Here is a 26,110-nt window from a genome sequence, read left to right on the forward strand (position 1 = left end):
GTACGGTATAAAAACCATTACGTCTATGGAGACTCCCCACAAAGATAGTGAACCAGACGTGTGTGTGTGTGTGTGTTTGTGTGTGTGTGTGTGTGTGTGTGTGTGTGTGTGTGTGTGTGTGTGTACTTGTACAACTGTCTTTGTGAGGACCAGTTTGAGTCTTAGACCGTTGGAGTGAGGACAAAGAGAGCAAAGTGAGGACATTTTGGCCAGTCCTCACTTTCTGAGACCCCTTTAAAGGCCTGTTTGAGGGTCAAGACTTGGTTTTAGGGATAAGGTTACAGGTTAAGGGTAGGTTTAGGGTAAAGGTTCAGGTTAGGCACTTAGTTGTGATGGGTAAGGTTAGGGTAAGCGGCTTGCATTGTGTCAATGAATGTCCACATAAAGATAGATGTACAAGAATGTGTGTGTGTGTGTGTGTGTGTGTGTGTGTGTGTGTGTGTGTGTGTGTGTGTGTGTGTGTGTGTGTGTGTGTGTTTGTGTGTGTGTGTGTGTGTGTGCGTGTGCGTGTGCGTGTTTGTGTGTGTGTGTGTAAATTTGTGAGTGAATGAAAGTGAATGAATTCGGAAATAGCCTACTATAGAGACCTATCTGTAGACCTTCTAAATTGTTAATTGGTACGTTGTGTACTAACCTTAACTGGAAATCAATCATTAAAGCTATAAAGATGTAATTATCTTCAAAAAAGAGACCTGGGCTAAAATCCAGTATTCAGGCATCACAGCTGCACAGCATGTCTGTTTGTGACTTGTGTAGTGGATATAAAAACGTTATGCAGTTAGTTTTTTCTCTGAATATCAGTTTGGTTTTCAGAGGCATTGCAGAGGTTGTAAAAGGTGCAAAAGTTCTGATATGATTTATATTTGTTCATTTTTTTACATACAAAAAGTTGATTCAACATTATTGTGTAATCAAAAACGAAATCATTACTGCTGATCTTCAAATAACCTTAGGCTACTTTAGGCTGCTGTAGCCTAGTATAGCCTAGCCTAATGCAGTTTAATATATTTATGTTTACAAATGTGTGGGTAGGCCTACATATTCCTTTAAATATGTATAAAAGCCAAATCCACATGCCAGCTCCAATAAAATGCAGTTACAAAAACAAACAAGCATTGAAAAGAACAGTTGTCGAGCAAAGCCGCACGTAATTTTGGCCAAGAGTCAGATCCAGTGCAGCACACACACACATTATGATGATCCAGTGAGTGTGTGCAGCAGCAGCAGCGCTATAGCCTAGTGCATGTGAACCTTCACCTACTTCCAGCACATTGAGTTCTCACGCTTCTCAGCACTATATAAGGCTGAAATAACCGCGGCTACATTACCCACGTCTTCACGGTAAGTGTCTGCTTGTATTTTTCTCTCATTTCTCATCAAATTTAAATAACGAAAATTAAATATGGTAGCTGAATTCTATGTAATGAACGGAAGTTCGCGTGTATCATGTTTGACTAATGAAAGAAAGATCGATATCGTTGTTGTGTTTATTAGGTTACGCTTCAAATGGCCCGTGTAATATATCATGACCTGTAGGGTAGACCTTCTGTCAGTTGCTTCACTGTTTATTTACTAAAGAGCGCTAGAAAGAGTGCTAAAATACCCGGAAATAACAAAGGCAGATACATATTTAGCTATCAAGTCTAAATAAAGACAATACATTTTGAAGTTGGTTTGATTTCTGTTCCATGGCAACTATAATGTGTGTGTGTGTGTGTGTGTGTGTACGTGCTGTCGTAACGCTGGAGGCAATGTGTTTGTTTGCAGGGGGAATGGAGTGGTGATCTTTCACCTACTTCCGTGCTCCCTGAGACATGTAGGTCACATGAGCTAAGGTGCTTGCACATTACATAACCAATGCTCAAAGGTCTGTTTACGATACACTGAACATATTGTTTATTATATTTATTTTATCATGGACCCACAAATGTGATTATTGCATTGCTGCCTGATAGACAAGCTATAGGTCTATGTATTTTCATGTATAAAAACCCATTCGTAGCCTAATGTGTGAGGAAAATGGTAAGCGTTATAAAGATAACATGGTATCTGTAAACCCAAAAATACTTACTTTGTATTGAAATGACTGTGTATTCTTATACATTATTAGAATAATGTAATGTTAGGTGTATAAATCTCACAAGAAACCACAGCTATCAACAGAATAAAATAATTTGGGATTAATGGATTAACAACACTCAAAATCTGACATTCTAAAATTTACATAAAACAATTTATTGTTTTTATTATTGTTTGGGTTATGAAACGCAGCACAAAGGTAGCCTTGATTGTTTCTTTGAAATGTTCCACATGAAAGAGTCAAATTCTTCTTACTAGTGCAAGTAAAGGTGAAGTGCAGAGTTCAGTAAATCATAGTTTGATTAGTGTGGTAGTGCTAAAGTCATCAAGTCACCTTAGCTCGCTTTAATCTTGGTTTCTTTGATGTAAGACTGTGTATTTATATTGTATTTAGTGTTGTCAAAGTCAAAGATAAGCGCCCTGACAGTCATTCAGATAAGTCAGATCTGGATGATGTAGCCTAATTGCAGTAATCATTCATCAAGAGCTGGCTCAGCTTTTGGACGGTCAGACCAACAGCACAATAAACTGCCAGTCACCTGCCTTCTGTTTACATTTATTTTTCTATTTAAGTACTGTTCATATGTTTTGGGCCAGTAAGATGTTTACTTTAAAGAAATTAATACTTTTATTTAACAAGGATGCATTAAAATGATCAAAAGTGACAGTAAATACATTTATAATGTTACAACAAAATACATTTTTACATAATTGCTGTTGTTTTACTTTCTATTAATAAAAAAAAAAAACTGAAAAAAGTTGAATATGTCACAAAAATACTGTATATTTGATCAAATAAATGTAGCCTTGATGAACTTCAGAGACTGCTTTCAAAATATGATTCTTAAGACACACCTTTGACACACCTGTGCATCATTCATATTTATTGTTTACAACAGTACATTCTGCTGTGGTGAATCATTATTGGGTACAAGAGGATGTGAAGGGGTGTGGATGTTATATGAACATAATAACCTCATACTTTCTGTGTCCTCAGACTAGCAGCAGCAACTCACGGATCAGGATGTTGTCCTCTCTTACTCGCTGGGTGTCCAGAGGTGCTTTCCAGGCTCTTAAAGGGACACACAGTCGTCCTCAACTGATCAAGACGCCTCATACTGGGAATCAGACACTGGCAGCGGCTCCTATGCCCTTCACTGGGGGGAGTCTCGGAGTGAGGCAGGCCCGGGCACTGGATCAGGAGAGACTACTGCGGATCGATTGGGATGATGGGAGTTGTAGTTTGTATCCGTTCACCTGGCTGAGGGATAACTGCCAGTGTCCTCTCTGCACGCTGCAGTCAGCGCAAGCACGCAGGCTGCTGATGTCAGATCTGGACGTGCACACCGGAATGGACCAAGTCCAGCTGATGGACAATAAGGTTGGTCTTGGTGAGCAAAGCTTAAAGGGATAGTTCATCCTAAATAGAAATTTGTTATCATTTAGTAATCATGTCATTTCTAATGAGAATAAACATGCTCTGCTGAATGTTCTGTAAAAAGATGATGTCCAGAAAGTCCACACTGCTCTTTTGAATATAATGAAAGTAGATGGGGACTAAAGCTGCTGCATTCCATAAGCATTTATGTAGTCCTTATTTGTGCTGTTTTCCTGGTTTATTCACTGCTAATCTTCCCATCAACTGAAGTGCTTTTATGTCATTTTTGAAGCTTGATATTCATTTAAGTATGAAACGAAATGAGCGTGAGTAAATGAGAAGATTTCCCAAATAGCTCTTTATAGTAAAAAAAAGAGAAAAAAAGAAGGTGATTTTACACAAGAAAAAATGGTTATTTTAAGAACTGATCACTGAAAGATTCTTTCAGGAACCCAAAATGGTTCTTCTATGGCATACCTGCAAAAACCCCCTTTTTTTGCATATGCTGGTCTTTTCAACCAAGTTTAAATATAAGTCATAGTCCAATAATCCTTAAACCTGTTTTCATGAAACTCATTATAGGTGTCCATAACTTGGCCTGATCAGCACAGTAGTGAGTTTGATCCTGACTGGCTGAAGAAACGGTGTTTTTCCTCTGAGGCAAGACAGGCTCTGCAAGAGGAGCTCTTCCTTAATGGTGAGTTCATCATTATCTATTTGTCTTTGTTGCCTTAATCTTTGTATTAGCCATCTCTATTCACCTACAGTATATGCATCTCTAATCTTTCTATGGTTTATAATGTATGGCCATTACATTTTTTTTTTTAAAGTTTATAAGTTATTTACCGATAACTTTATTTACCGTATATAAAATAATAAACTTATAAAATAATAACTGTATACTTTTCTGATTAACAATACTAGCATTGAATTAATTCATTTATATTAATGAATTAATATAAAGTTGAAATGCACTCATGTAGGCTAATATTTGTGCATTATTTGAATTAATCTGTTGCACGTGTGGTCTGGACCGCGGTTACTTTTGTAGTGTGCAGGCATGTCTCCCCAGAATCACCCCTGAGTGGAAAGACTTTTTCCACTTCCTGCCACATGGAATAGAGATTTAAGGCCATTTGAGAAGAGTGAGCTGTTGTGCTTATACACCGCTCTTGAGGGATGCCGTGGTTGAGCAATGTGTCTGCCAGAACAAGCATCCTGCACATATTTGTGTGTCTTGAGATTTTAAGATTAGATTTTCTAAATGAATGCATGTCATTGGGGCTTTGAAACAGATTCTGCTCACCACAAATGTTCTTTAGTTTTACAGATTTTACTGTTGTTTTCAATCTTGTGATTTTCTCTCTAAAATTTAGGAAATTATGCTGCTGTTTAGTTTAAAGGCACAAAAGGCATCCCCTCGTGCCCCCTAAAACAGTGAAAGACAACCAATAAATGTCCACGGTTTAAAGCATAGACTACACATCGCAAGTGTCTGCTTCCAGCTGAGGTGTAAAACACACAAGGTTTGCATGTGTTTAACAAAGCTCCTTAACTGGCACATAATATGACGGTTTTGCCACTTGTTTTAAGACCTCCCATATAAACTTGCTTCAATCTGCTTGAAAGAGGTCTGTAAAGCACACACCTTGCAATAATATGTCTGTCTTGGGCAGTAATCTGGCATTAGCCATTTCCTGACTGGTTAGCACCAGTTGTAGACAACTAATGTGTCCTCCATGGAGTTTCTTGAGCATGAAATCAGCACATTAGAATGATTTCTGAAGTATCATGTGACACTGAAGACTGATGATGCTGAAAATTCAGCTTTGCCATCACAGGAAAATTACATTTTAAAATCTTCAAATGGAAAACAGCTATTTTAAATGATTATAATGTATATATTTGGTAACACTTTACTTGAAGGGGTGTGCATAAGACTGACATGACACCTTCATAATCATGACATGGCACATGTCATGAATATGAAGGAGGTTTTATGCATGTTAATGACAACTGTCATTAAGTGTCATTCGCTCAATAATGTCATTTTTAATGCAAAGATGACTTTGTTTGAGATGTCTTTGTTATGACAACTTGACATAATCTAATACATAATAACCTGTCAGTGTCTTTGTCATGACAACTTGACATTACCAAGACAACATAACCTGTCATAAATATGTCATAAACATGACATAGCAGATTCATTATCAAACTTAAGAAACTACTTAGCTTTATGGGTTAACATTACATTATATTACTGACCACTTTTTTTTTTCCAGTGGTACAAGTTGAATTTGTCATTAAAGTGTCATTAAGTGTTAATACTTTGTCAAATAATTTTATAACAGTGTCATGAATATTTTTCATGACCACAACTACAGTGATACAAATTTAATTTGTCATTAAAATGTCATTAAGTGTTAATACTGTCAAATTATTTTATAATTAATACTGGAATACTGGAAAAGAAGTGGTCAGAAATATATTCATGACACAGTTATAATGGTATCATGACAGCCAATGTCAAAACCAACCACATGACAGTTGAATGTAATGTTAACCCATAAAGCTAAGTAGTTTCTTAAGTTTGATAATTAATCTGCTATGTCATGTTTATGACACATTTATGACAGGTTATGATGTATTGGTTTATGTCAAGTTGTCATAACAAAGAAATCTCAAACAATGTCATATTTGCATAAAAAATGTCATAACTGAGCAAATGACACTTAATGACAGTTGTCATAAACATGCATAAAACCTCCTTCATATTCATGACATGTGTCTTATGCACACCCCTTCAAGTAAAGTGTTACCATATAGGTTTATACACACATTGATTGTGTGTTTGGGGTCAGATTTTTTGATGGTTTTTGAAAGAAGTCTCTTATGCTTAAGGTTGTATAATACAGTATATAAGATCTTGGAGAGAATAGGTAATTAGGCTCATTAATTACGTCATTATGATAAAGCCTTTTGATTATTGTTTCTAGCTTTTATACATTTTCTTTTTTTTTCTTGAAAAAAAGTGAACTGAGTGAACCCAGTTCCCCAGTGAACTGAATTACTTAAAGGAGTTTTCTAGTGTTGATGTTTAGTGTCCCATTTACAAGAGGGTACAAGTGTGCTTTACTGCAGTTACATGTCCTGGTTCAGATGACATCATGTATCCCATGACATCATGATCCTTCAGAGCACCAAGACCACATTGTTCTCATCTAAATTCAAAATAGCCAAACAGTCACATTGCCGCATTAGATGAAAAACAGTTCACCCTTCCCACACAGAAAAAGACCACACTGACACAGACCAAAGATTAAGATGACTTAAATAACAGTTGAAGTAGTTTAAAACCTTATTTTTCCAAATGGTTTATGGAAAACTAATCGCTTGACTCAAATGGGGTGTCTTACTTAATTTATTTGAGAAGCGCATAGAAACTGAAGCGCACGGGATGCTGCGCATATGTAATTTGAGCTATTCAAATCATTTAAATCCATTTTCCAAACCCAGAAAATGATTGCTGTAAGTGGTTTGTACTCTGGTTGAGAGCTTCTGTCTGTCCTGTTCTTAGTGAACTCTGCTCTGTGCTGAGCTCTCAGTAGGGACTCTGTTGACAGAGTTTGACTGGACATAACGGTCTGCCAGCAGCAGCCACGGCTTCACATTACCATAGCTGGAAAACTCACAGAGGCAATGCTGATGGAAACTGTTCAGACACACATAAGCTGACACCTTTCTTTTCCTGCTTGCCTTTGTGTGCATAAATGTGTTTCCGTCTGTTTTAGAGACTGAAAGGGTCATTGAAAAATAATGTCAATTTTTATTAAAGTGTCTCAGAGGCACCAGCTGGACAGAATGATAACATTATATTAATCTCGGCTGGCTCTGAAGTCGACATCAGCCCTGCCAGGAAACCATAGTATGTCAGTGAGAGAGAGATTATTGAGCATTACACGCTTATAAGAGCTGAACATTACTGACCTGGACCGACTGAACCACTTCACCCTGGGCCCAGTGCCCAGCTCTCTCGCACACACACTCTCTCTCTCTCTCTACCAAACTCATTCCAGGGCCTTAATATTAGAGGGAGATTGTGGGTATTTTCTCAGCCTTGTGTGTCAGATAATTTTGGTTTTGTTTGCATTAGCTTGATTGCATGTTTATATGATTGCATATTCATACTTCCGTCAGTGTATACCATGACGTTTTTAGCAATAAGGTATCCTCTCTCTGCATTTTGTCATTTTAAAACTTACACATTTTATTATAACTATGGGTTAGTGTTAACAGCATAGTATTTTAGTTAGTCAGCTGGGTGGCCAAGCTTCTAAGCTAAAAAAACTCAACTAAAAAAAAAAGTTGAGGACATTTTTCATGCTAGTCCAGCTAATGTGAATTCGATAGTAAACGAATGGCTGATGCCTCTATGAAAAAGGAAATTTGTAACAGCAATATATAACAATAGCTGCCAGATTGAGAAGGGCAGCATTTATCTGATCAAAAATACAGTCAAACTGTAATATTGTAAAATGTTAATATATTTTAATTTATTCCAGTAATGGCTACTATTACTCCAGTCTTCAGTGTCACACGATCCTTCAGAAATCATTCTGCTTTGGTGCTCAAGAAACATTCATTTTATTATCAATGTTGAAAACAGTTTTGGTGCTTAATGTTTTTGTGGAAACATTTATCAATTTATCAATGTTACTGTATGATAAGTTGATGAATAGAAAGTTCAAATTAACAGTATTTCTCATGTAACATTGTAAATGTCTTTGTCACTGATGAATTTAATGCATTTTTGCTGAACAAAAGTATTTATTTCTTTTTTTTTTAACTCGTACTGACCCCAAACTTTTGAATGTGACTTCTTTAATTGGGGAAAATTACTTGACTGAGGGAATCTGAAAAGGAAGTGCAGGGCTGAAAAATGCTTCCACTGCATAAAGGTCCAAGCAGTGAATTACAGGCATAATGTGCTTGCAATGCTCACACATGCACACTTCTCTAGAGGCCGTCGGTGGAAGTAGACATAAGAACCAGAGTTTTCCAGCAGTATTCCTTCACAGTCAAACATGCAGGCCCTCACACAGTGTTCTGACCAATGTGTTCTGGCCTCAACCCTGACACGCACACACACTCACAATCCTTCATTATGTGAAGAAAGACATTAGTGATGGTTATACAGTAAGTGAGAAGTTTCTATCATGTGTTTATTTGCATTGTAAATCAGGGTGCTAGGAGAACGAGTAACAGAGATAGGAAAGATAGAGAGAAACATGTTTAGCTTGGAAAAGATTTGAGCTACTTTTTGAGTAATGCTGACATCATTCCCACATACTAATGTAGACTTTAGTCATTGTTGACTGCTTTGTAATTTGCCACTGGACCTTCCAATGCAGAATTTCCCAAATGGAGGTTCATGGGGGAACTGTAGGAGGTTTGCGAGTTGATGAAAATCAAATAATTAATCAAATCATAAAATTACGTTATGTTTTTATTTATTTACCTGCATGTCATGTGACTGTTAACCGACTTTGATCATGCAATTGTGTTTTTACATTATTGAAATTTATCTTACCCGTTTTAAACATTTTAATTAATGGGCTTGGCTGACAAAAAACATTTGGGAATCCTTGTTATGGTGTAATGATTGTAGTTCAGGACCTCGGTTTTCCAGGAGTGGAAAACTTTCAGCTAGTTCAGTCTAAGAGGCTGGTTTCCATGAAAGAACGTTGAATTAAATGAAAGTAAATGAAAGGGTCATTCTAGACGCTAAGTTGTGTAATTGCTTTGTGATGTTGTATCTGTGTTTCAGAGCGTGAGTATTGGGATTCTGGTCTGCAGATCCCCACAGCCGACTTCCAGGAGGTTCTACATGATGACAAGGCTGCTCTGGCCTGGCTGGAGGCTCTGCGGCGCATTGGCATCGTCTACCTGAGGGGGGCTCCAGCGGAGAAGGGCCAGGTGGCCAGGCTGAGCCAGAGAATCGGCTATCTACGCCTCACCTTTTACGGGTATGGTCTGTAGCTTTGGCTGTTCTCTAATGAAAGCAGTGCAATGTCTATATTTAGAGTGATTTAACAATTGGATTATTGAGCAAATACAGTCATTTTAATAGTGCAGACTTTTTAGAGAAATATTATAGTATTAGGAGTCATTCTTATACTGCTGACATTAGTACTTACCTCATGATCAAGAACAGTTTGAAAACCTTTGACTGCCTATTTGTATAGTGCAAATGTATGTAATCTGTCACTGGAAACTATATGAAAAATAATTATGCGCATTCCAAACAGTGGTCGCAGGCAGTACAGTTAGTTTCTCAAAAATACCATTTCAGAAATTGTTAAACTGATTTTGAACATCTGTGACTCTGTTTACACCAAAAACTGGGCAAAACTGCCAATTATGCCAGAACTGTCATTCTCACTTCAAGATCTACAAAGACAAATAACCTGCTGGGACAAGGGCACAAACCCATCAGTCATGGGAAACGGAATATGGTGTGATGAGTAATGTGGTCTGATCTTTCACCTTAATGCTTTACATCTGGACAGGTTTATAATTGAAGGAAATGAAAAAGTCCCTCAAAACATGGTAGGGGGTCTGTAGTGGTATGGGCACCCGTCTCATTAGGTCTGAGGATTCTTTCCAACGGCCAAGGAATACAAGGCCATTTAAAGGACCTGGGCTGCGTCCCAAATCCCATACTCTGTTGAGTAGGTACTTGTTTTGAATAAGTAATTATTTCACGACAGCTAAAAAAAAGTATGTTCAATATAGTTTGAATGTGTGTAGTATGAATGTAATCTGGACGTTTTGCATTCGCCAGGTTCGCCATTTCTGTCATTCACAAATCCTCTCCCGTGGCCTCATGGGATAGTAAAGTGTCCATCAAATGCACAATTCAGAATCTCGCCAAAAGTAGTGGGTCATCCGGGTACTTTTTGCCTATTCTTTTACTGTATAAGTATTGTGAATTCAGACATACTACTTTTGTCACATACTGTTTTTCGCCTACTATATAGTAGGGAAGTATAAAATAATAATTTTCTATTTGAATATAATATATATTAAAATGTAATTTAATCCTGTGATTGCAAAGCTGTCACATGACCCTTCAAAAATCATTCTAGTATGCTGATTTGGTGCTCAAGAAATATTTATTATCAATGTTGAAAACGTTTGTGCTGATAAATATTTTTGTGGAAACCATGATGCATTCCATTCATAATTCTTGATGAACAGAAAGCTCAAAAGAACATCATTTATTTGAAAAAGTATCTTTTCTAATATTAAATGTCTTTACTGTCACTTTTGATTAACTTCATGCATCCTTGTTGACTAAAAATATTAATTTATTAAAAAAAAATCGTACTGACTCTAGGCTATACATACGCGTATATACAGTATAAGCTAGCTTTCTTGAACACCAAAACTTTTACAGCATTTTAAGAAAGACTAAAAGCTATTTTAAAGGCAAGGCTAAAAACTATTTTTCAGTTAGACACCATTAAATAAATGGTTGAAATGACTTAAACTAGACTACAGATAAAGGTAAAATATGTCTGTTTCTGCTGCACACATCTTGGCTTTTGACCTGGGAGTGAAGTAGTGTGTCAAATTGGTAATGCAACCATAGAGCCGATCCATAAGGCTGTTCCGTAAAAGATCACCATGGATATCACGGAATGAGTCATCTGTCTACCATCATTTGAAAGCTTTTGGCCAACAATCAGAACAATATTCCGTTTTCAGAAAACTGCCTCTGAGAGCATCTAAATGAGAGATGATGTGAAAGAGCCTTGCTTTACAGTCGGTTAAACTTGTTCCATTTGCTCTGGAAGATTATTAGTGAGCCCAAAGTCAAACCATTTTAAACCAATACAAATCTGATTTATTTTTCTTGCCAGACAACAAAGCCTTTCATTAGAACATACAGAGAAAAATTCAGGGAAGGATGAGTGTATGGAAATCACAGCCTGGGACAGACAGATAGAGGATCTGGAGAGAAGAGAGAACAGAAACAGGCACAACGTGAGCCTCTGGCTGCAAGCACAAAGTCCTGCATGTGAGCTCCCTCTCAGCTGACACCTGTTAAGTGACAGGCTAAGTGATTTAACACCATGCTAGCCCCAGGAGCTCAGTCAAACTGGCCAAAATTTAGCTTCACCTGACCCAGACTGGAACAAAAAGCATTGCATCTGCCAAATCAAGACTTCATTGGCTAGGGATCTTCTGGTTGAAAGAGGAGACCGTGGTGTGTCTCACATGGAGGATTCTGGTCTAATACAGTCTTAACTATCTTATTGAGACCACTAATCTGCCTCATTTCAGTTTAAAAAAGCCACACTTACTGTACCCCTCTTCCATGATTCCCTGTTCCTTCAGTTCGATAACAGGAGGAAATTGTCTTGTATGTAGGTCCTATATTTCTCTATTGGTTTGTGCTAACACGCCTGCCTTTTTTGGGCACAGAGTCAAACAGTCAAATTTCAGATAGTGTCTCATTAGGAACTGAATCATTCTGTTAGTTCAGCTAGCTCTGGATAAGCAAACTTGATACAATAACTACTGTAACATCATTTCATAATCTAAATGTGCTTTTTTTTATTATTTAAGTACTACAGATACTTTAACAAACTGCAGTAAAGTACTGTTTTCCAGTAAAAAGAGGAGAAGCAAAATTGTGTAAGACTTGTGTTATGTCTCATATGGTGCATTATTTATTTATTTTTATTTGTTTATTTAATCAGGGACAACACACATTAATAATACATGACAATATGGAAAAATGTGACAGAGTTAGCCAAATGTAGCCAAAACCGATATACAGTATACTGCACTTCTAAGGTTGTTTTGTCATCCAGCTTCACAGTCTGATAACCCCTCCCTTTCTGCTACATAATTAAAGCTGAAACAGTTGAGTCAATGAACTGTCCAACATTCCACACTTCATTTTTTTATTAAACTTTTCAGTTAAATAAGTGCATCATCCGGGTATAGAATATAAAAAGTTAATTTTTCATACCTCATTGAACTTTTTTAAAGCATAAATCTAACCATTTAGGCTTAAAACAAGAAAAACAACAACTTGTCATTGGGGAAAATAGGAAAAATAATTATGATATATATAAATATTAGATTTATTTTATGAAAATAAATATTATCATATTATATTATGAAAAGTTTTATTATCAGAAGCTTGTTTTGCTTCTGTAAGTAAATGTATGTTTTTATTAAAAAAACAGATACTGATTCAATACAATTGTTACATTTATTTTACTTATTTATTTATTTATTTTTTTACTTTTTTTTTTTTTTTGCAGTGAGCAGGTTCATCAAGAATTCACCACCAAAAAATCACTACGTTCTTGCAGTGTTGCCATAACAAAAGTGTCTGCTTTGTTCATTGCAGTGATTCCTTAGTCTTTAAATTTACTCTCAAGATGGTACTAAATCAAGAAAGCATTTTACAGCTGTGGTTTCCTACAATAAATACATGGAGAGATGCAGTAAAACTTTACAAAGCCATGGTCACCTGTTCTGATCCACTGTCCCCCCTGTGCTTTCACAGACACACGTGGCAAGTGCAGGACAAGCACAAGGCTAACAATGTTGCGTACACTTCTGGAGAGCTGAGCCTGCACACAGATTACCCTGCTCTGCACCATCCACCTGGGGTGAGTGTGTACACACACACACACACACACACACACACACACACACACACACACACACACACACACACACACACACACACACACACACACACACACACACACACACAATATATAAAAAAAATTGGGACACTTTTTGGTAAACTGTGTATTAAATACAAATAAATTATTCTACCTACACTATTAATGTTTTAAACAAATGCTCAATGTCTCTTGTATCTTCAACTGTTTTTTTTAAAGGAATATGGGTGTTTTTTTTGTTTTTTTTTAATATACAGAGATTCAAACATGATAAGAACCCATTTTTATTCTACAGCCGTTTTCATGTAAATTGGGACAATGCAGTTGGTAAAGTGGGACGCACTTTTTCATCTAGTTTGTGCTTGGATAATACAATTGCTTACAAGAGGATATTGTACAAATCCTTTTTTAATAGAATTTTTTCAAAATGTAAAAGAGTAACTTCATTAAAACATACTCACTAGCGGATTGTGTTGTTGTTGATGATGATGATGATGATGATGATGATGATGTGTCATGCACAACTCTGGGCTCCTTTTTTAAAATGTCTTGGAACCAGTAATAACCTGCTTTGTTGTTTTGTTCAGAAAACCATTTAATTCCATTAGCTTTTGCATATTTAAAAGCTTTTTTTTTTGCACATCTTTGCAAAAGAAGCTTTAACATGTTTGCCATAGTTCCTTCTCAGACGACTATGACACAATTGTTTTTCTGCCAACGGCATGACTACATCCACTCACAACACCTTTCACTCTTTTCTCAAGGGTGGATTTTGGAACACACCGTGCCCTGGCCAAATAAAAAGAAATTTAGTTTCCTGGCCTGCCTCCAATCTAACCATGTACTCATTCTTCGTCCCTTTCATTCTTTCTTCACTCCACTGATACCTCTCCTGTTTAGCTGACATGTTTTTTCCCCATTTTTTTTCCTTTCTGCCTATAGCTTTGTTACATTTTCTGTAAAAAAAAAAAAAAAAAAACCTTTTCACAGTAAGCAATTTATTATCTTTTATTTTATAGGATGTCCCACTTTAGCTGAACGTCCATTTTATCTAACACATTAAGGTAAATTGGGACAGTAACAAAACTTTTTTTTTTTTAAATAGAACGAAGAAACTTGCACATCATTGCATAAAATGTAATTATCATATGAACAAATGTAATAAAAATGTATATAGAATATTTAAATACTGTTTGCATTAGAAATTAAACCTTAACATTTTTATTAGACTTAAACTATGTATGGGCACCACACCCGCATGCTGTATGGCTTATATTTGACCAATCAAATGTAGATTTTTAAATGAAGTACTGTTATGACATTTCAAGACCACCCACCATTATCACACTTTTATTTTTATTTTTAAGAACTACACCAAAGAGCTTATTTGTCCCAATTTAGCTGATGTCCCACTTTGGCTGACTTCACCCTACATGAGTGTGTGTGTTTTATATATATATATATGTATATGTATATATATATATTTATATATGTGTGTGTGTGTGTGTAGGTCCAGTTCCTGCATTGTGTCTGTCAGGCTGAACAGGGTGGTGAGAGTGAAGTGGTTGATGGGTTTCACATGGCGGAGCAGCTCCGGAGAGAAGATCCTGAAGCGTTTAACATCCTCTCCTCTCTCAGGGTCGATTTCACAGACAGCGGATCCGACTACTGTGACTTCAGCGTGCAGTCCAAAAACCACATTATAGAGTAAGACAGACTGTGACGCATACACACTCACTCATCCCTCATCCACTCACATAATCATGCATAGCTAATCCAATGGATTAGCTTTGTCACTTGTAATCATCATCATCATTGACTATACGTCAATAATGTACTAAACGGCACCATCTCATGGCCAGTTGTGCAACTGAGACTCGCAAGTGCGAAATATTTAAAGTTTAAAGGGATAGTCCATCACAAAAATCATCCTATTTTTGATCCACACCTGTATGAGTTGCTTTCTACAGTGTAACACAGAATTGTACAGGTTGCTTTTATAAACGACAACAAGACACTGTAAAGTTCTCATAAATCCTGATAGTTTTGAATACAAAAATGTCTGTAATGTGCAGTGTGGACTCTGATGGTCGGGTTGTGAGGATCAACTATAACAACGCCACAAGAGACTCTGTGCTGGATCTGCCTCTGCATCAGGTTCAGCTTTTCTACTCGTCTCTGAAGGCCTTTGTGGAGCTGCTCAGCAGGCCTGAGAATGTGTTCACATACAGAATGGAACCAGGTCAGTACGTCCGTTTACCTATTTCAGATTAAGATTGTTTTAACTCACATTTGTACTATAGTTGACAGTAGACAAAGATTAAGGTTTTCTCTACATTAGAAGGCTTTTGTATTTGGGACTAGGCTCAGTCTGTGCTTGGCAAACTTTTCCATTTAAAATCCAAGGTTTTCAAAAACATTTACTAGAATTATTCCAAATTCGAATCCTTAAAGCTTCCCCATTGCCGCTATACTTGTTACTAAACCAAATATGACAACATTAGAATTGAAACTTTTTTTGCACATCTAAATAAGGGACTGACGCTGGTTGTTCATTTGGTCTCTGCGCAGGTGACTTGGTGACCTTTGATAACTGGCGTCTGCTGCATGGCCGAAAGAGCTACCTGTCGCGAGGTCAGAACTCAAGACATCTAGAAGGAGCATATCTGGACTGGGACGAGGTCATGTCCCGTCTCAGGATCCTCCGGAAGACTGTCCGTGGAGACAGCTAGACATCTGGTCATCCTCCACACTACAGTCATTAGTGTTGCGTCATCAGTAACTTTAAAAACAACTCAAGAAAGCCTTAAAAAGGTTTGGATCCTAGGCATATTTTCTGTTGGGCATTTAAGTTTTGCCAAGTTTGATATTTGGGCTTCTGTAGTTAATATATTCTATTACTGTGGCCTTTTACTGAGGGGCTCTTTGAGTCTCCAGCACTTTCTTGCACTTACAATACTTGGAAAGCGCAGTAATTATTTATTTTTTTGGCTTGACTTGAAATTTTGTTAAGAACTAAATATTTCGCTTCTGTGTGGACAACTGCCTGAAGTATCGTACTAGATTAAACCAATAGTGTGTTTATTGGTCTAATCCAGTGGTTCTCAACTCCAGTCCTCGGGACCCGCTGCTCTGCACATTTTGTATGTCTCCCTTATTTAACACACCTGAATCAGATCATCAGCTCGTTAAGAGAGACTCCATGAACTGAACTGAGTGTGTCAGATAAGAGAGACATACAAAATGTGCAGAGCAACGGGTCCCGAGGACTGGAGTTGAGAACCACTGGTCTAATCCACCAATGTTTTTGTCATTCATATGGTCCATGCTATAAAAAGTGACAACTCTAAGTCCGAGATGACACACTTTGTTTTATCCAACCTCTGATGTCGTACATTTTGCCTTATTGTTCTAACGGTCAGTACTTTTCCCTTTTCTCCACATAAATATTGTTCTAAGACTATGATGCCATCATGATTTATGGTACTGTTTAAATGCAGTCATTTTAATATACATCGATTTTTACCAATATTGTTTATATTCTTCCTGTTTTGCACTTAATTTTACCGTAGATTAACGAACCATTTAATTTGTATTTTCTTGTATTGTATTGTAAATAGTAGTTTGGACAATGATGGGCCATTGACCTTTGCAGAGAAAAAAATGTTTTCAATTGGCACAAAAATATTTATAAGCTGATGTCTGAAACAAAGTATCTCTGTTTTGATATATGGAGATTGGATAGTTCATTAAATTATGATCAGTACTTGTGTGTACTGATTGCCATGTGCAGTAGACATTAAGCTATTTAATACTTGAAAAGCCTCAAATATGACGTTTATAAAGAAAACTGGCCAATTTGTATAAATGCAGCAACAATGCAAATATAGCTCATGCAGCTATTGGTTTATAAAAATGTTGGAGCTGAAGTGTTACTTGTAATGTTTTGGCAACTCTTTTTCAAAATGACAATAAAACGCATTTATAATATACCCAGACATATTTCTGTCATTCATGTACTTATACAAACACTCAAATTCTGTGGCTATAAATCTTCTGATTATACCAGAGGTCAGTTTTTGAATGTTGCTAATGAAGAGGTTTTTGATGATGTAAGCCTGACTCAATCGGCCCAATGGAGGGATCCGGTCAGCGGGGAAGGTTTCTGCGCGTTATCGTCTTTCTTCGTGGCAAAGTAATTTGATTAAATGAAATACATTTTTTCATATGTATTACCTCGTTATTTCATCTGACTCCATAAATGAAAAGGTTTTATTGATATCTGTGCATCACTAAATGTGAGCGAATGTTTGACTATTCTTTTTAACTACTGAAAATGATGTCAGAGTCAGTTAGAATAAAATCAAATGTTTACAATTTATTATGTCAGGTAAATGTATCATGCCAATTACATAATCAGTTCAAAGATAATAAATACAAAACATCAAATGCTCTGGAATAAAGAGAAAAGATGCGAACCTGACATTGGAAAGTACATGACGCTGAGCCTCGGCCACTCTCCGCATCACAGGCTGATATCAGTTACAGAATTGCCCTGAGCCTCTTGTTGCATTTCATTATATAGACAGAAACTTCTTTCACATGGAAACACTTGCTAACAATGGGAATTCGCATTGAGTTTACACCTTTGGGAGCAGGATGTCATTTGCCTGGAAGACACACCCTCCTCTGAGTGCGAGCTATCTCTAAACTCTTAAATACCTTATTACCTTTTGGTTTACTTCTTTGGGAATGAGACCTTTGTACCAGTCGCACTGAGACATTTCAAATGATACCAAACATGTATAATACTGTATGATGGTTGTTCACATTAAACCATATAGATTTTTGGATGAATTTCAGGTGATCTCAGCAGGGGAACAGGGGAATGGGGGGTCAAGGGAAAAAGATGTAGATTAGGATTGCTTAGGTGAGACTTGCGTCTCGAATGGTGGTGCTAGTTTCACAAGAGAGAGTTCAAATGTTAATTTCTAGAAATGTCCTGTCTTCTCAGGGAGTGGTCGTTCCTCAACTAGACTGCCCGGCATTTTCTAATTTCTCAAGTCTTACAATGAAAAAAAAAAAAAAAAACTAAATTGAAACTGAACTACAAAATGTAAAACAGTGATTCAATCAGTATTTATTTTACAACATTACATTTGTGTTGTGATGTTGATTTTCTAGTTAGTCAAGTATTTGACATGAATAGAAATTGAAATGCTCCTGAAAATCAATTCTATGGAAGCAAATATCCATTAATATAAAAAATAAATTAGTATGTGATGCTGTTGATAGCTTGTATAATAACTATAATTCACATAGTAAAATTACTTTCAGTCACAGATTTGGGTTGGACATCTTTTATTTTCATATTGCGAAAGCTGTACAGGTTCTATAAATATTTTTAAATGCTGAAATATTTACATCCATGTCTCTATTCATTCCTGTGCCTCTGGTTCTAAACAATACAGACTGAAATGAAAGCCCAAATAATGTGCAACTGTATCTCTCACTCACACTTTCAAACAACAGACCTGATACACTGTCCACCTCAAAACATCCGTTTTGGGAGACTTGGACTCTGGGAAATCAGTTTTGTGCTATTTACATCTCTAAATCATTAGTGAGTGGGCTTTTCAATGCCATTTACAGTCTGCATACAACAACGGAACTGAATGGAGACGCAAAAGAACAGCTATTTTTGTGTGCACATTCATACATGTAAATTATTAAAAATGTGAGCAAAACATAAAATAATATTAAAATATGTGAATGTGACAGCTGTACTGCCCAATCTAGTAGTCAAGAAGAGATGATCAGAGAAAATTTGCACCTCTAAGAACACACACACACACACACTCTCTTTGTCATCTGTGTTTCTAACAAACACACACAAGCAGAAAGAGGACACTTCAGACAAGACATTTTGGACAAGACTTTTCCATCATTTTTCAAACAATCTCCAAATGTAGCTGTCTTCTAGATCAATAATGCCATTTTCATTGCTGTGTCAAAAAACGGCAACAAACAAACAAACAGAAAACATAGAAGCGATGCCTGTCACCTCATTATGGACACTAAAATGGACAGTGGATGGACTCTATAAGGACGTGACTGGACTTGTTCTTGGTACGCACTAGTGATAGTATTGCACATCTAGAAAACAAACTACAGTTTTTCATAAACATTTCCATTGCTTTTTCAGCATTGCTTCAGGGATGTACAGATTTCTTCCTTTTTTTAAATATTCATTATTTTCAAGTGACATGCATTTTAACACAGCAGTTCACAGACAGGGAACTTTACAGCAGAAATAGCACAGTAGTTTGAGCCTCACGTGGCAAGAGCTAAAGAGATACACTTACAGCAGGTAAAGGAGGGCGAAACGAACATTTAGGAAAGGGACGGAGGGTTAAGGCAAACCCCTCATACGTGGCAGCGCAAGATTGCAAAGACTTGAACATTTCACCCACAACAGACAGAACAGACTGGAATTTACAGTACAACTTCGCACATAAATATTAAATACACAGCCTGTTGACTGATATCAGAGGAGGTTGAAGAGCCTGATCTCGGCATGCCAGTGCCAACTCGCAAGAGCTGCGCATGGGACGTGCATTCAACCAAATGCCTCCGACTGCAATAAATAAAAGTGTATAAATGGGAGGGCGCCAACCAATAGTATTCATAGTCTATTCTTGTTCTGGTTGGTACATACTATGAGAATGAAACACCAGCATTTTAGTGTCGGACTGGAATACTATATCGGGTACGTGATAATATCTATTAAATGAATGGGTCGTTTCTTTTAGGACAGATGTGTTGAATGTGTGAATACATCTAGATGTGAATTGGTACAGGAGCAGAGGTTCTTAAAAGGAGCTTGGCAAGAGCATCAGCTTGTATTGAACAGGAGTATTGCAGGAGTTCAGGAGCGGGCTGAAGTAAACGTAGGAGAGAAATGTGCTAGCTCGGTAGTGGACGAGGGGACAGCATCTTGGGCTTGCCCTCTGACTCTTTCCCTTTGACCGCCGCCATGTAGGAGAAGAGGCAGAGCACCGAGTAACAGATCTGATTTGCCTGTTTGAGACAGAAGCGTTAACACAGAGTTATTTACGTGAAAAAGGGGAACAAAGTATATCACTCTATACTGTATTGTAGGGCTAGGTAAAAACACGGATTTCCCTGTTCTTTTTAGTGACTCAAATACATCCAGGTCGACCATCGTATTCACGCGACTGAGATATGGAGAAAAAAGCCTTGAGGGAAACCAGTCACCTGATGGAGTTTGGGTTCCTTGTCACTGTCGCTTTTGGCTTGCATAGTTGGGGTTTAAAAGACACTTAATAATCTTAATAATATTATCAGTTTGACTGCACTGACTAACTTGAACTGAATTGAGCTGGATGATGACACCAGAGCTGACTTTGTTTCATAATTCACGAATTTTGCAACATTATTGAATTAACTGAATTGAGCTGAATAACAAGATCATTGTCTTCTGTAGAACTGCTTATAGCTGAATTAAACTCGTTTCATAATTGATGAACTTTACAGTTATTGAACTGAACTGAATCAACACTGAAGTAACTTGAGCTGGATAATGATGACACGGTTGTCTTCTGTAGAGCTGCTTTACAGCAGAATTTGAATTTGTCTCATACTGTATTTGATATATCATTGTTTGTTATTATCCTGTTTATCACAGTGAAGATGCTTTGAAACAATCTGCACTGTATAATGTGCTATACAAATGAAGGTGACTTGACTACTCATGAAAAATTACTCTTATGAGCTTGCCCTATTAACGAATCATTCAAAAATATAAAAAATTTTTTTATTTGAATGATAAAAAAAAAAAACAGTATCCGTTTGAATCAGTACCAAGGTAGAAGGTCCTTGTATCAATAGTGTTTAGTTTGCTATGCAACCAAAATAGGCGTAAAATGATTCGGAATTGAATTAAGAGCTTGTGAATCGGATTGAATCTGAAAATCTGTATCGATACCCAGCCCTACTGTTTATAGTATTGTATGAATACTGAAATCTTACCATAGGAGTCTTGTATTTATGGATCACCACTTCTTTAGTTTCAGGAACTGCAAATCCCGTGCAAGACACAAAATAAAAAGTTCAACAGCAGTGGAATAACAAATTTTAATTATTCAAGGGCAAGGGGCGGAAACAGAGAGAAAGAAAGAGTCATAGCGAAAGAGAGAGAGAGAGAGAGAAAGAGAGAAGAGGGGAGGCATACATACGGCCCATGACAAATGATTATTAATAATCTATATCTGGCCCTGCCATATTTCAGACGGAGCAAGAGAGCTCTGAATCTTGCAGCAGAAGAGCAGCACTCATATAGTTCATATGACTGAACAGGATTTATCATCAGCTGAGAAACTCTTATGCAATGGGGAACTGAATCAAGGCACAGGAGGAGGAGAAAGAAAGAGTAAGAGAGGTGGAGGATAGATGGAGAAATCCGAGAGAGAGAAAGAGAGAGGGAATTTCATTGCAAGTTGAAGTTGGAAGGAAATCCGAGATCTGCTGGGTTTTTCCATCACTGGCATGACTTTTACTACAGGCATGAGTGTATGAACTCGAGTTTAGGAGAAGCGACATCTGACATGAAGGCAGTGCAGTGCAGATGAGGAGTCGACAGCCATTAGTGGTGAAAGAGGGTGTATGAGAGATGATGACAGATGGAGAGTTAAATGAGGAGGACAGGTGAGGGGAGAGAAGAAGAAAAGATAAAGGTGACAGCACTTTACCTGCTGGAGAATGAAGGTTTTCATAGCAGCAAAGATGAGGGGCGGATTACAAAAAGGAAGCACAAAGACACAGCACTAACCCAGTCTAGAGCCGACCCTACGACTACAGAAGAGATTTCATACACTGCTACTCCCTTCATACAGATCTCCAAAAGAACCAGTTGAATGATCTTTGCATGGTTTAGTTATTATCTAAACTCTAATACTAACATTAAAGCCGTATTCTTGATTTAAACTGTGACTCCTTCCAAAAGATGCATCTGAGGAAACAACTGCAATCTAAATCTAAGCTGCTCAATGAATTATTCACAGAACAACTTGAACGGTGGCTTATTTCTCAAAGCTGCTGCTGCTGTCGTTCAAGATCTTTGCAGAATCCTTTACCCCTTCCTCCAGGCCAGATAAAATCAGTGTTGATATCTTGTTTTAGCTAATAAATAGAGCATTAGTTAACAGGTTAGTGCTAGGCTAAAGAAAGGGAAATGTTTATTGATTTAAAATGAAAATTATTGATTTGAGTTTTTAGAGTATGAAAAAGAGGAAATGAACAACACAAATAAATAATGATAATAAAAAAACTAATACTGGCTAATAACAGATATGGTACTGGTATGTTGTGCATTGCTATATGTAGTTAAAAAACAGTAATGAACATATTTTCATGATTGATAATTAATAGGCCTGAATAGAGATAGAGTGCCCATAAAAAAAAGTTGTCTCCGAAAAAAATGGTTTTGGGTCCAAGGGGGACAGGATTATGCGAGCTGATAGGATATTGCTCCTTTTAGGCATCACATTTTATGCAACATTTCATCCCCAGAAGGTGCATTAATGAAGCAACAGCTAAAACTATGGTCCTACTTCTGTCTTCTATAACCTCACACGTGTCGTTCTGACCGCCACATCTAACAGTACTGAACGTGAGAACTCTGCTCTGCATGTGACTGAGTTACTGCTGTGTCGCGTACAGGCCTAGAATCAAAATGGGGGTAATTACCAAACTCCTCCAGGACAAAGACTCCTTTCACTGTATTGCACTTTTTAATGTGACTCAGCTCTATGAAAACCTAAAAACAAACAAAAAACAAACAAAAAAACAACAGGACACACTGTTACCAACTCAATCACACACTTGTGAGAAAACAAAACAAAAAGTATTTTTTGAAGAGATGACAATCTGGACAGTTAGTAACTGTAAAATAGGGAGAAACGGAGAAAGAACATGATAAGCAAGCTGTTAAAAAACTATCAAAACTAAAATATGACTGCACAGAAAGAGAAATTTCCATGTTGACAGGATTACATGGGCCAGTGACGCAAATGGAGAGAGCTGTGAAAGTTTCAACGCCTGAGCAGCATTTATGGGTCTCTTTATATGCTAGAGAGTTCAAATAAGCCCAGATGTATTTTTTTTTTTGTAATTTTGAAATTGTATTAAATTAATCAAGTCAACAGCCTAAGTATTCAGAGTCTCGCTTTAAAGAGAATCACTTCGTATTTACAATCCTTGTCTACAATATTTAGTATAACGTGTTCTTGAGGCACTGGAGACTTGTATAACAAATGTATTTTTGAAGCACTAAAGACTAAAGAGCTAATATGAACCTGCAGCTGTGAACATTCGCACCAAAAGTGGGAACGAAATCATGGCACTGATCCCCTACGTGCTGAAAGGGCCCATGCAAAGACATCCATGGAAAATTCCATCATCAGAAAAAAGAAAAAAAAAAAGGACATGACAGACCAAAAAGGAACCAAAAAGAGAGAGAAAATAATACAAAAGACATAAAAAAAATTAGCACACAAGAGTGACGTCTGCCAGAAAAGCTACAGAACAAGGAAAAGAATGAAAAAGTAAATGACAATGTTACGCTAAAAAGCAGACTGCAGAGGTTGTGTACCTTCCGCTCCTTGCAGGGGGAGAGAGCATGGGAGAGAAACGGTTTGGATTATTATTGGACAAAAAGAGCAGAAAACACCCTCTGGTGCTACGAGCCCACTCTTACAGGATTAAACTACAACCACTGATTCCATCCAGAAAGAACAGTCATATTGCATTAACTGTTAATATCTGCCATTATGTTTATGTTAGTTTTGAAGCCCTGATGTGTTCCCACCCCATTACCCTCCATGCCTCCTCCACCAGCAACGAAGACCCGCTCCCTCACACATGCCTACAGCCAAAACAGAATAGTGCCAAAACCATTACAACACACAACTACACTACATAGAGGATTCTTAAAGTTTTCAACAATGCTGGACTCTTGTTAGCACTCTGCAATCAGGTAACTGACTAGTGACCATAGAGAGGCACCAATGTATCATAACGGTATATTAAAGGGATAGTTCAGCCAACAATTCAAATTCTGTCATCATTTACTCACCCTCATATCATTCCAAATCTGTATGCATTCCTTTTTCTGAAGAACATACAAAAAACTGTTTGGGTTTTCATCGACCTCCATTGTATGGTCAATGGGAACCGAAACGTAGGTTACAAACATTCATCAAAATATCTTCTTTCATGTAGCACAGAAGAAAGCAAGTCATAAAGGTTTGGAATGACATGAGGGTGAGAAAATGATGTCAGAATTTTCTTTTTTTTGGAGAACTATACCTTTAGGTAATTACAGCAACTGAAGAGAAGACTATGACCTAGGAAAACAGTTTTAAAAAAAAAGTTAGTATGTTAGATAGAACAAAAGCTTTAAGGTTTACATAGTTTGCTAATCATTCCAGTCTTTTCCAGAGTATCAGCGTTATGTAACTACTGCTTTCCGCCTTAAGGGAGCTCACTATTGGGATATGCGTTTTTTCTAATCAAAAAGAAAACTTTTGTTTTTTAGAAATACGTTCAGTGCAGGTCAGTTTCCCTCCTCTTTGAAATGTCTTTACATATGTGCTTTATGAAAAGCAGCGTATCAAGTGTCAAATTAACCAGGTTAAATGGTCCCAGAACAGTGGTATTAGGTCACAGAAGGAGGCCATATGGTCTTAATCACAAGTGGCATCTATAAAATCAGGTTTATTAAGAACCATTACATGACTGTCTCCCATTAGAACCAATTTAAAGCTTTTTTTTTAAATACTTAAATACTTTAAATACTAATACTAAACCTCCCTAAAGTGGTTTTAAATAAGAAATGTATTTTTTAAACCTCCCCAGCAATGTATTTTGTACATGACCACTTTGAATATGTTTTGCACAAGGTTCTACGTCTTACCTCTGGCACACCACAACAAACCGACATCACACCAAAACTCACAAACCGTAAGGACCAGAGCCGGGCGCTGTGACCATTAACACGTCATACTCACACACACAGCGGGTGGAATGTTCTGACATTTGAAAAAGTAAATCTCTGCTTGTGATTAAGCAACCCAAAAACAAACATCCAGCAAATAAAGCCAAAAAACAACGACAACAACAACAACAGCTATTCCTCTAAAGAGATTCTTCAGGAACAAAGCTTCCAGACATTTTTAAAAAGCTTCCAGCTTTTCATTTATTTTAGAGTTTAGATTTGACTGTGTATTTAATTATTCAGCCCATTTTTTTGTTACTTTGTGAGTTGTTCCAAAAAACTTCTCAGAGGAAGGAAGGCACAAATAGAAAGAAAGAGTGAGAGGAAGGAGAAGAGCTATGGAGAGGTGATGAGATGAGTTTAGACAAGAAGTGGCAGAAAAGAGAAACAGGGGAATGAATGGATTGAGAATGAGAGGAAGGGTTGGTGCTGAATTTGGCAAGCACTTTGTCATGATTACGATAAAGGCGACACCTCTTACCTGGCTGTGCATAAATTTGAGGTTGATGCCTTCCAGCGTGACCTGAAGGAGACCACCCTCCCCTGTCTTCATGTCCTGAACCGGAAACTCGCCTCCCAGCTCTGGACCTACACACAGACACACACACAAAAAACAGAGAGACTAATTTCAGGAAAAAAATATTCGAACAAGAAGAAGATTTTATATTTAAAAAAAACAAAAGGGTGAATTCAGGTAAATCAGGCCACTTTTATTGAGATGATTGTCAAAAAGTGGTCCATTTTACCTAAATTTACCCTACAAACACATACACTACCAGTGCAAAAAAAATGGGGTCAGTAAGATTTGTTTAAATAAAATTAATACTTTTTATTCAGCAAAGACATTACATTGATCAAAAA

General features: G+C 37.2%; 2 protein-coding genes across 51 annotated transcripts in view; one reads left to right on the top strand and one right to left on the bottom strand.

Annotated features, from left to right (window-relative positions):
- Nucleotides 1-1,180: 1,180 nt before the first annotated feature.
- On the top strand, nucleotides 1,181-17,165 carry bbox1 (butyrobetaine (gamma), 2-oxoglutarate dioxygenase (gamma-butyrobetaine hydroxylase) 1). 21 transcript variants are annotated; one of them, XR_013820626.1, is made up of 10 exons: nucleotides 1,181-1,341; nucleotides 1,768-1,816; nucleotides 3,077-3,460; nucleotides 4,040-4,154; nucleotides 9,288-9,486; nucleotides 13,050-13,155; nucleotides 14,684-14,880; nucleotides 15,249-15,415; nucleotides 15,745-16,273; nucleotides 16,441-17,165. XR_013820626.1 is itself a non-coding variant. In XM_079866994.1 (9 exons), the coding sequence occupies exons 3-9, from the start codon at nucleotides 3,104-3,106 to the stop codon at nucleotides 15,903-15,905; spliced, it is 1,302 nt and encodes a 433-aa protein (XP_079723120.1). In that variant the 5' UTR covers nucleotides 1,181-1,341; nucleotides 1,768-1,835; nucleotides 3,077-3,103; the 3' UTR covers nucleotides 15,906-17,165. The 21 variants fall into 21 exon arrangements, 4 of the variants coding, with proteins under 4 accessions (XP_079723120.1, XP_079723119.1, XP_079723122.1 ...); XR_013820627.1 differs by having other exon boundaries at nucleotides 15,745-16,270; nucleotides 16,425-17,165; XR_013820628.1 differs by having other exon boundaries at nucleotides 15,745-16,260; nucleotides 16,425-17,165.
- A 367-nt stretch (nucleotides 17,166-17,532) lies between these two features.
- The window catches only part of madd (MAP-kinase activating death domain), a 58,447-nt gene continuing 49,869 nt past the window's right edge, over nucleotides 17,533-26,110 (bottom strand). For 11 of the 30 annotated variants that reach the window (XM_079866976.1, XM_079866975.1, XM_079866970.1 and 8 more), the window contains 3 exons: nucleotides 25,731-25,837; nucleotides 21,226-21,272; nucleotides 17,533-20,253 (listed from right to left, as the gene is read on the bottom strand). In XM_079866976.1, coding sequence (XP_079723102.1) covers nucleotides 21,249-21,272; nucleotides 25,731-25,837 — 131 coding nt within the window. In that variant the 3' untranslated portion in view covers nucleotides 17,533-20,253; nucleotides 21,226-21,248. Of the gene's footprint in view, nucleotides 20,254-21,225; nucleotides 21,273-22,941; nucleotides 23,012-23,845; nucleotides 25,838-26,110 lie in introns of those variants that run through there. The other 19 variants (XM_079866968.1, XM_079866967.1, XM_079866990.1 and 16 more) reach the window with 3 other exon arrangements.

The sequence above is a fragment of the Squalius cephalus genome (assembly GCF_949319135.1).
Source record: "Squalius cephalus genome assembly, chromosome: 3".
NCBI classification, from domain to species: Eukaryota; Metazoa; Chordata; class Actinopteri; order Cypriniformes; family Leuciscidae; genus Squalius; species Squalius cephalus.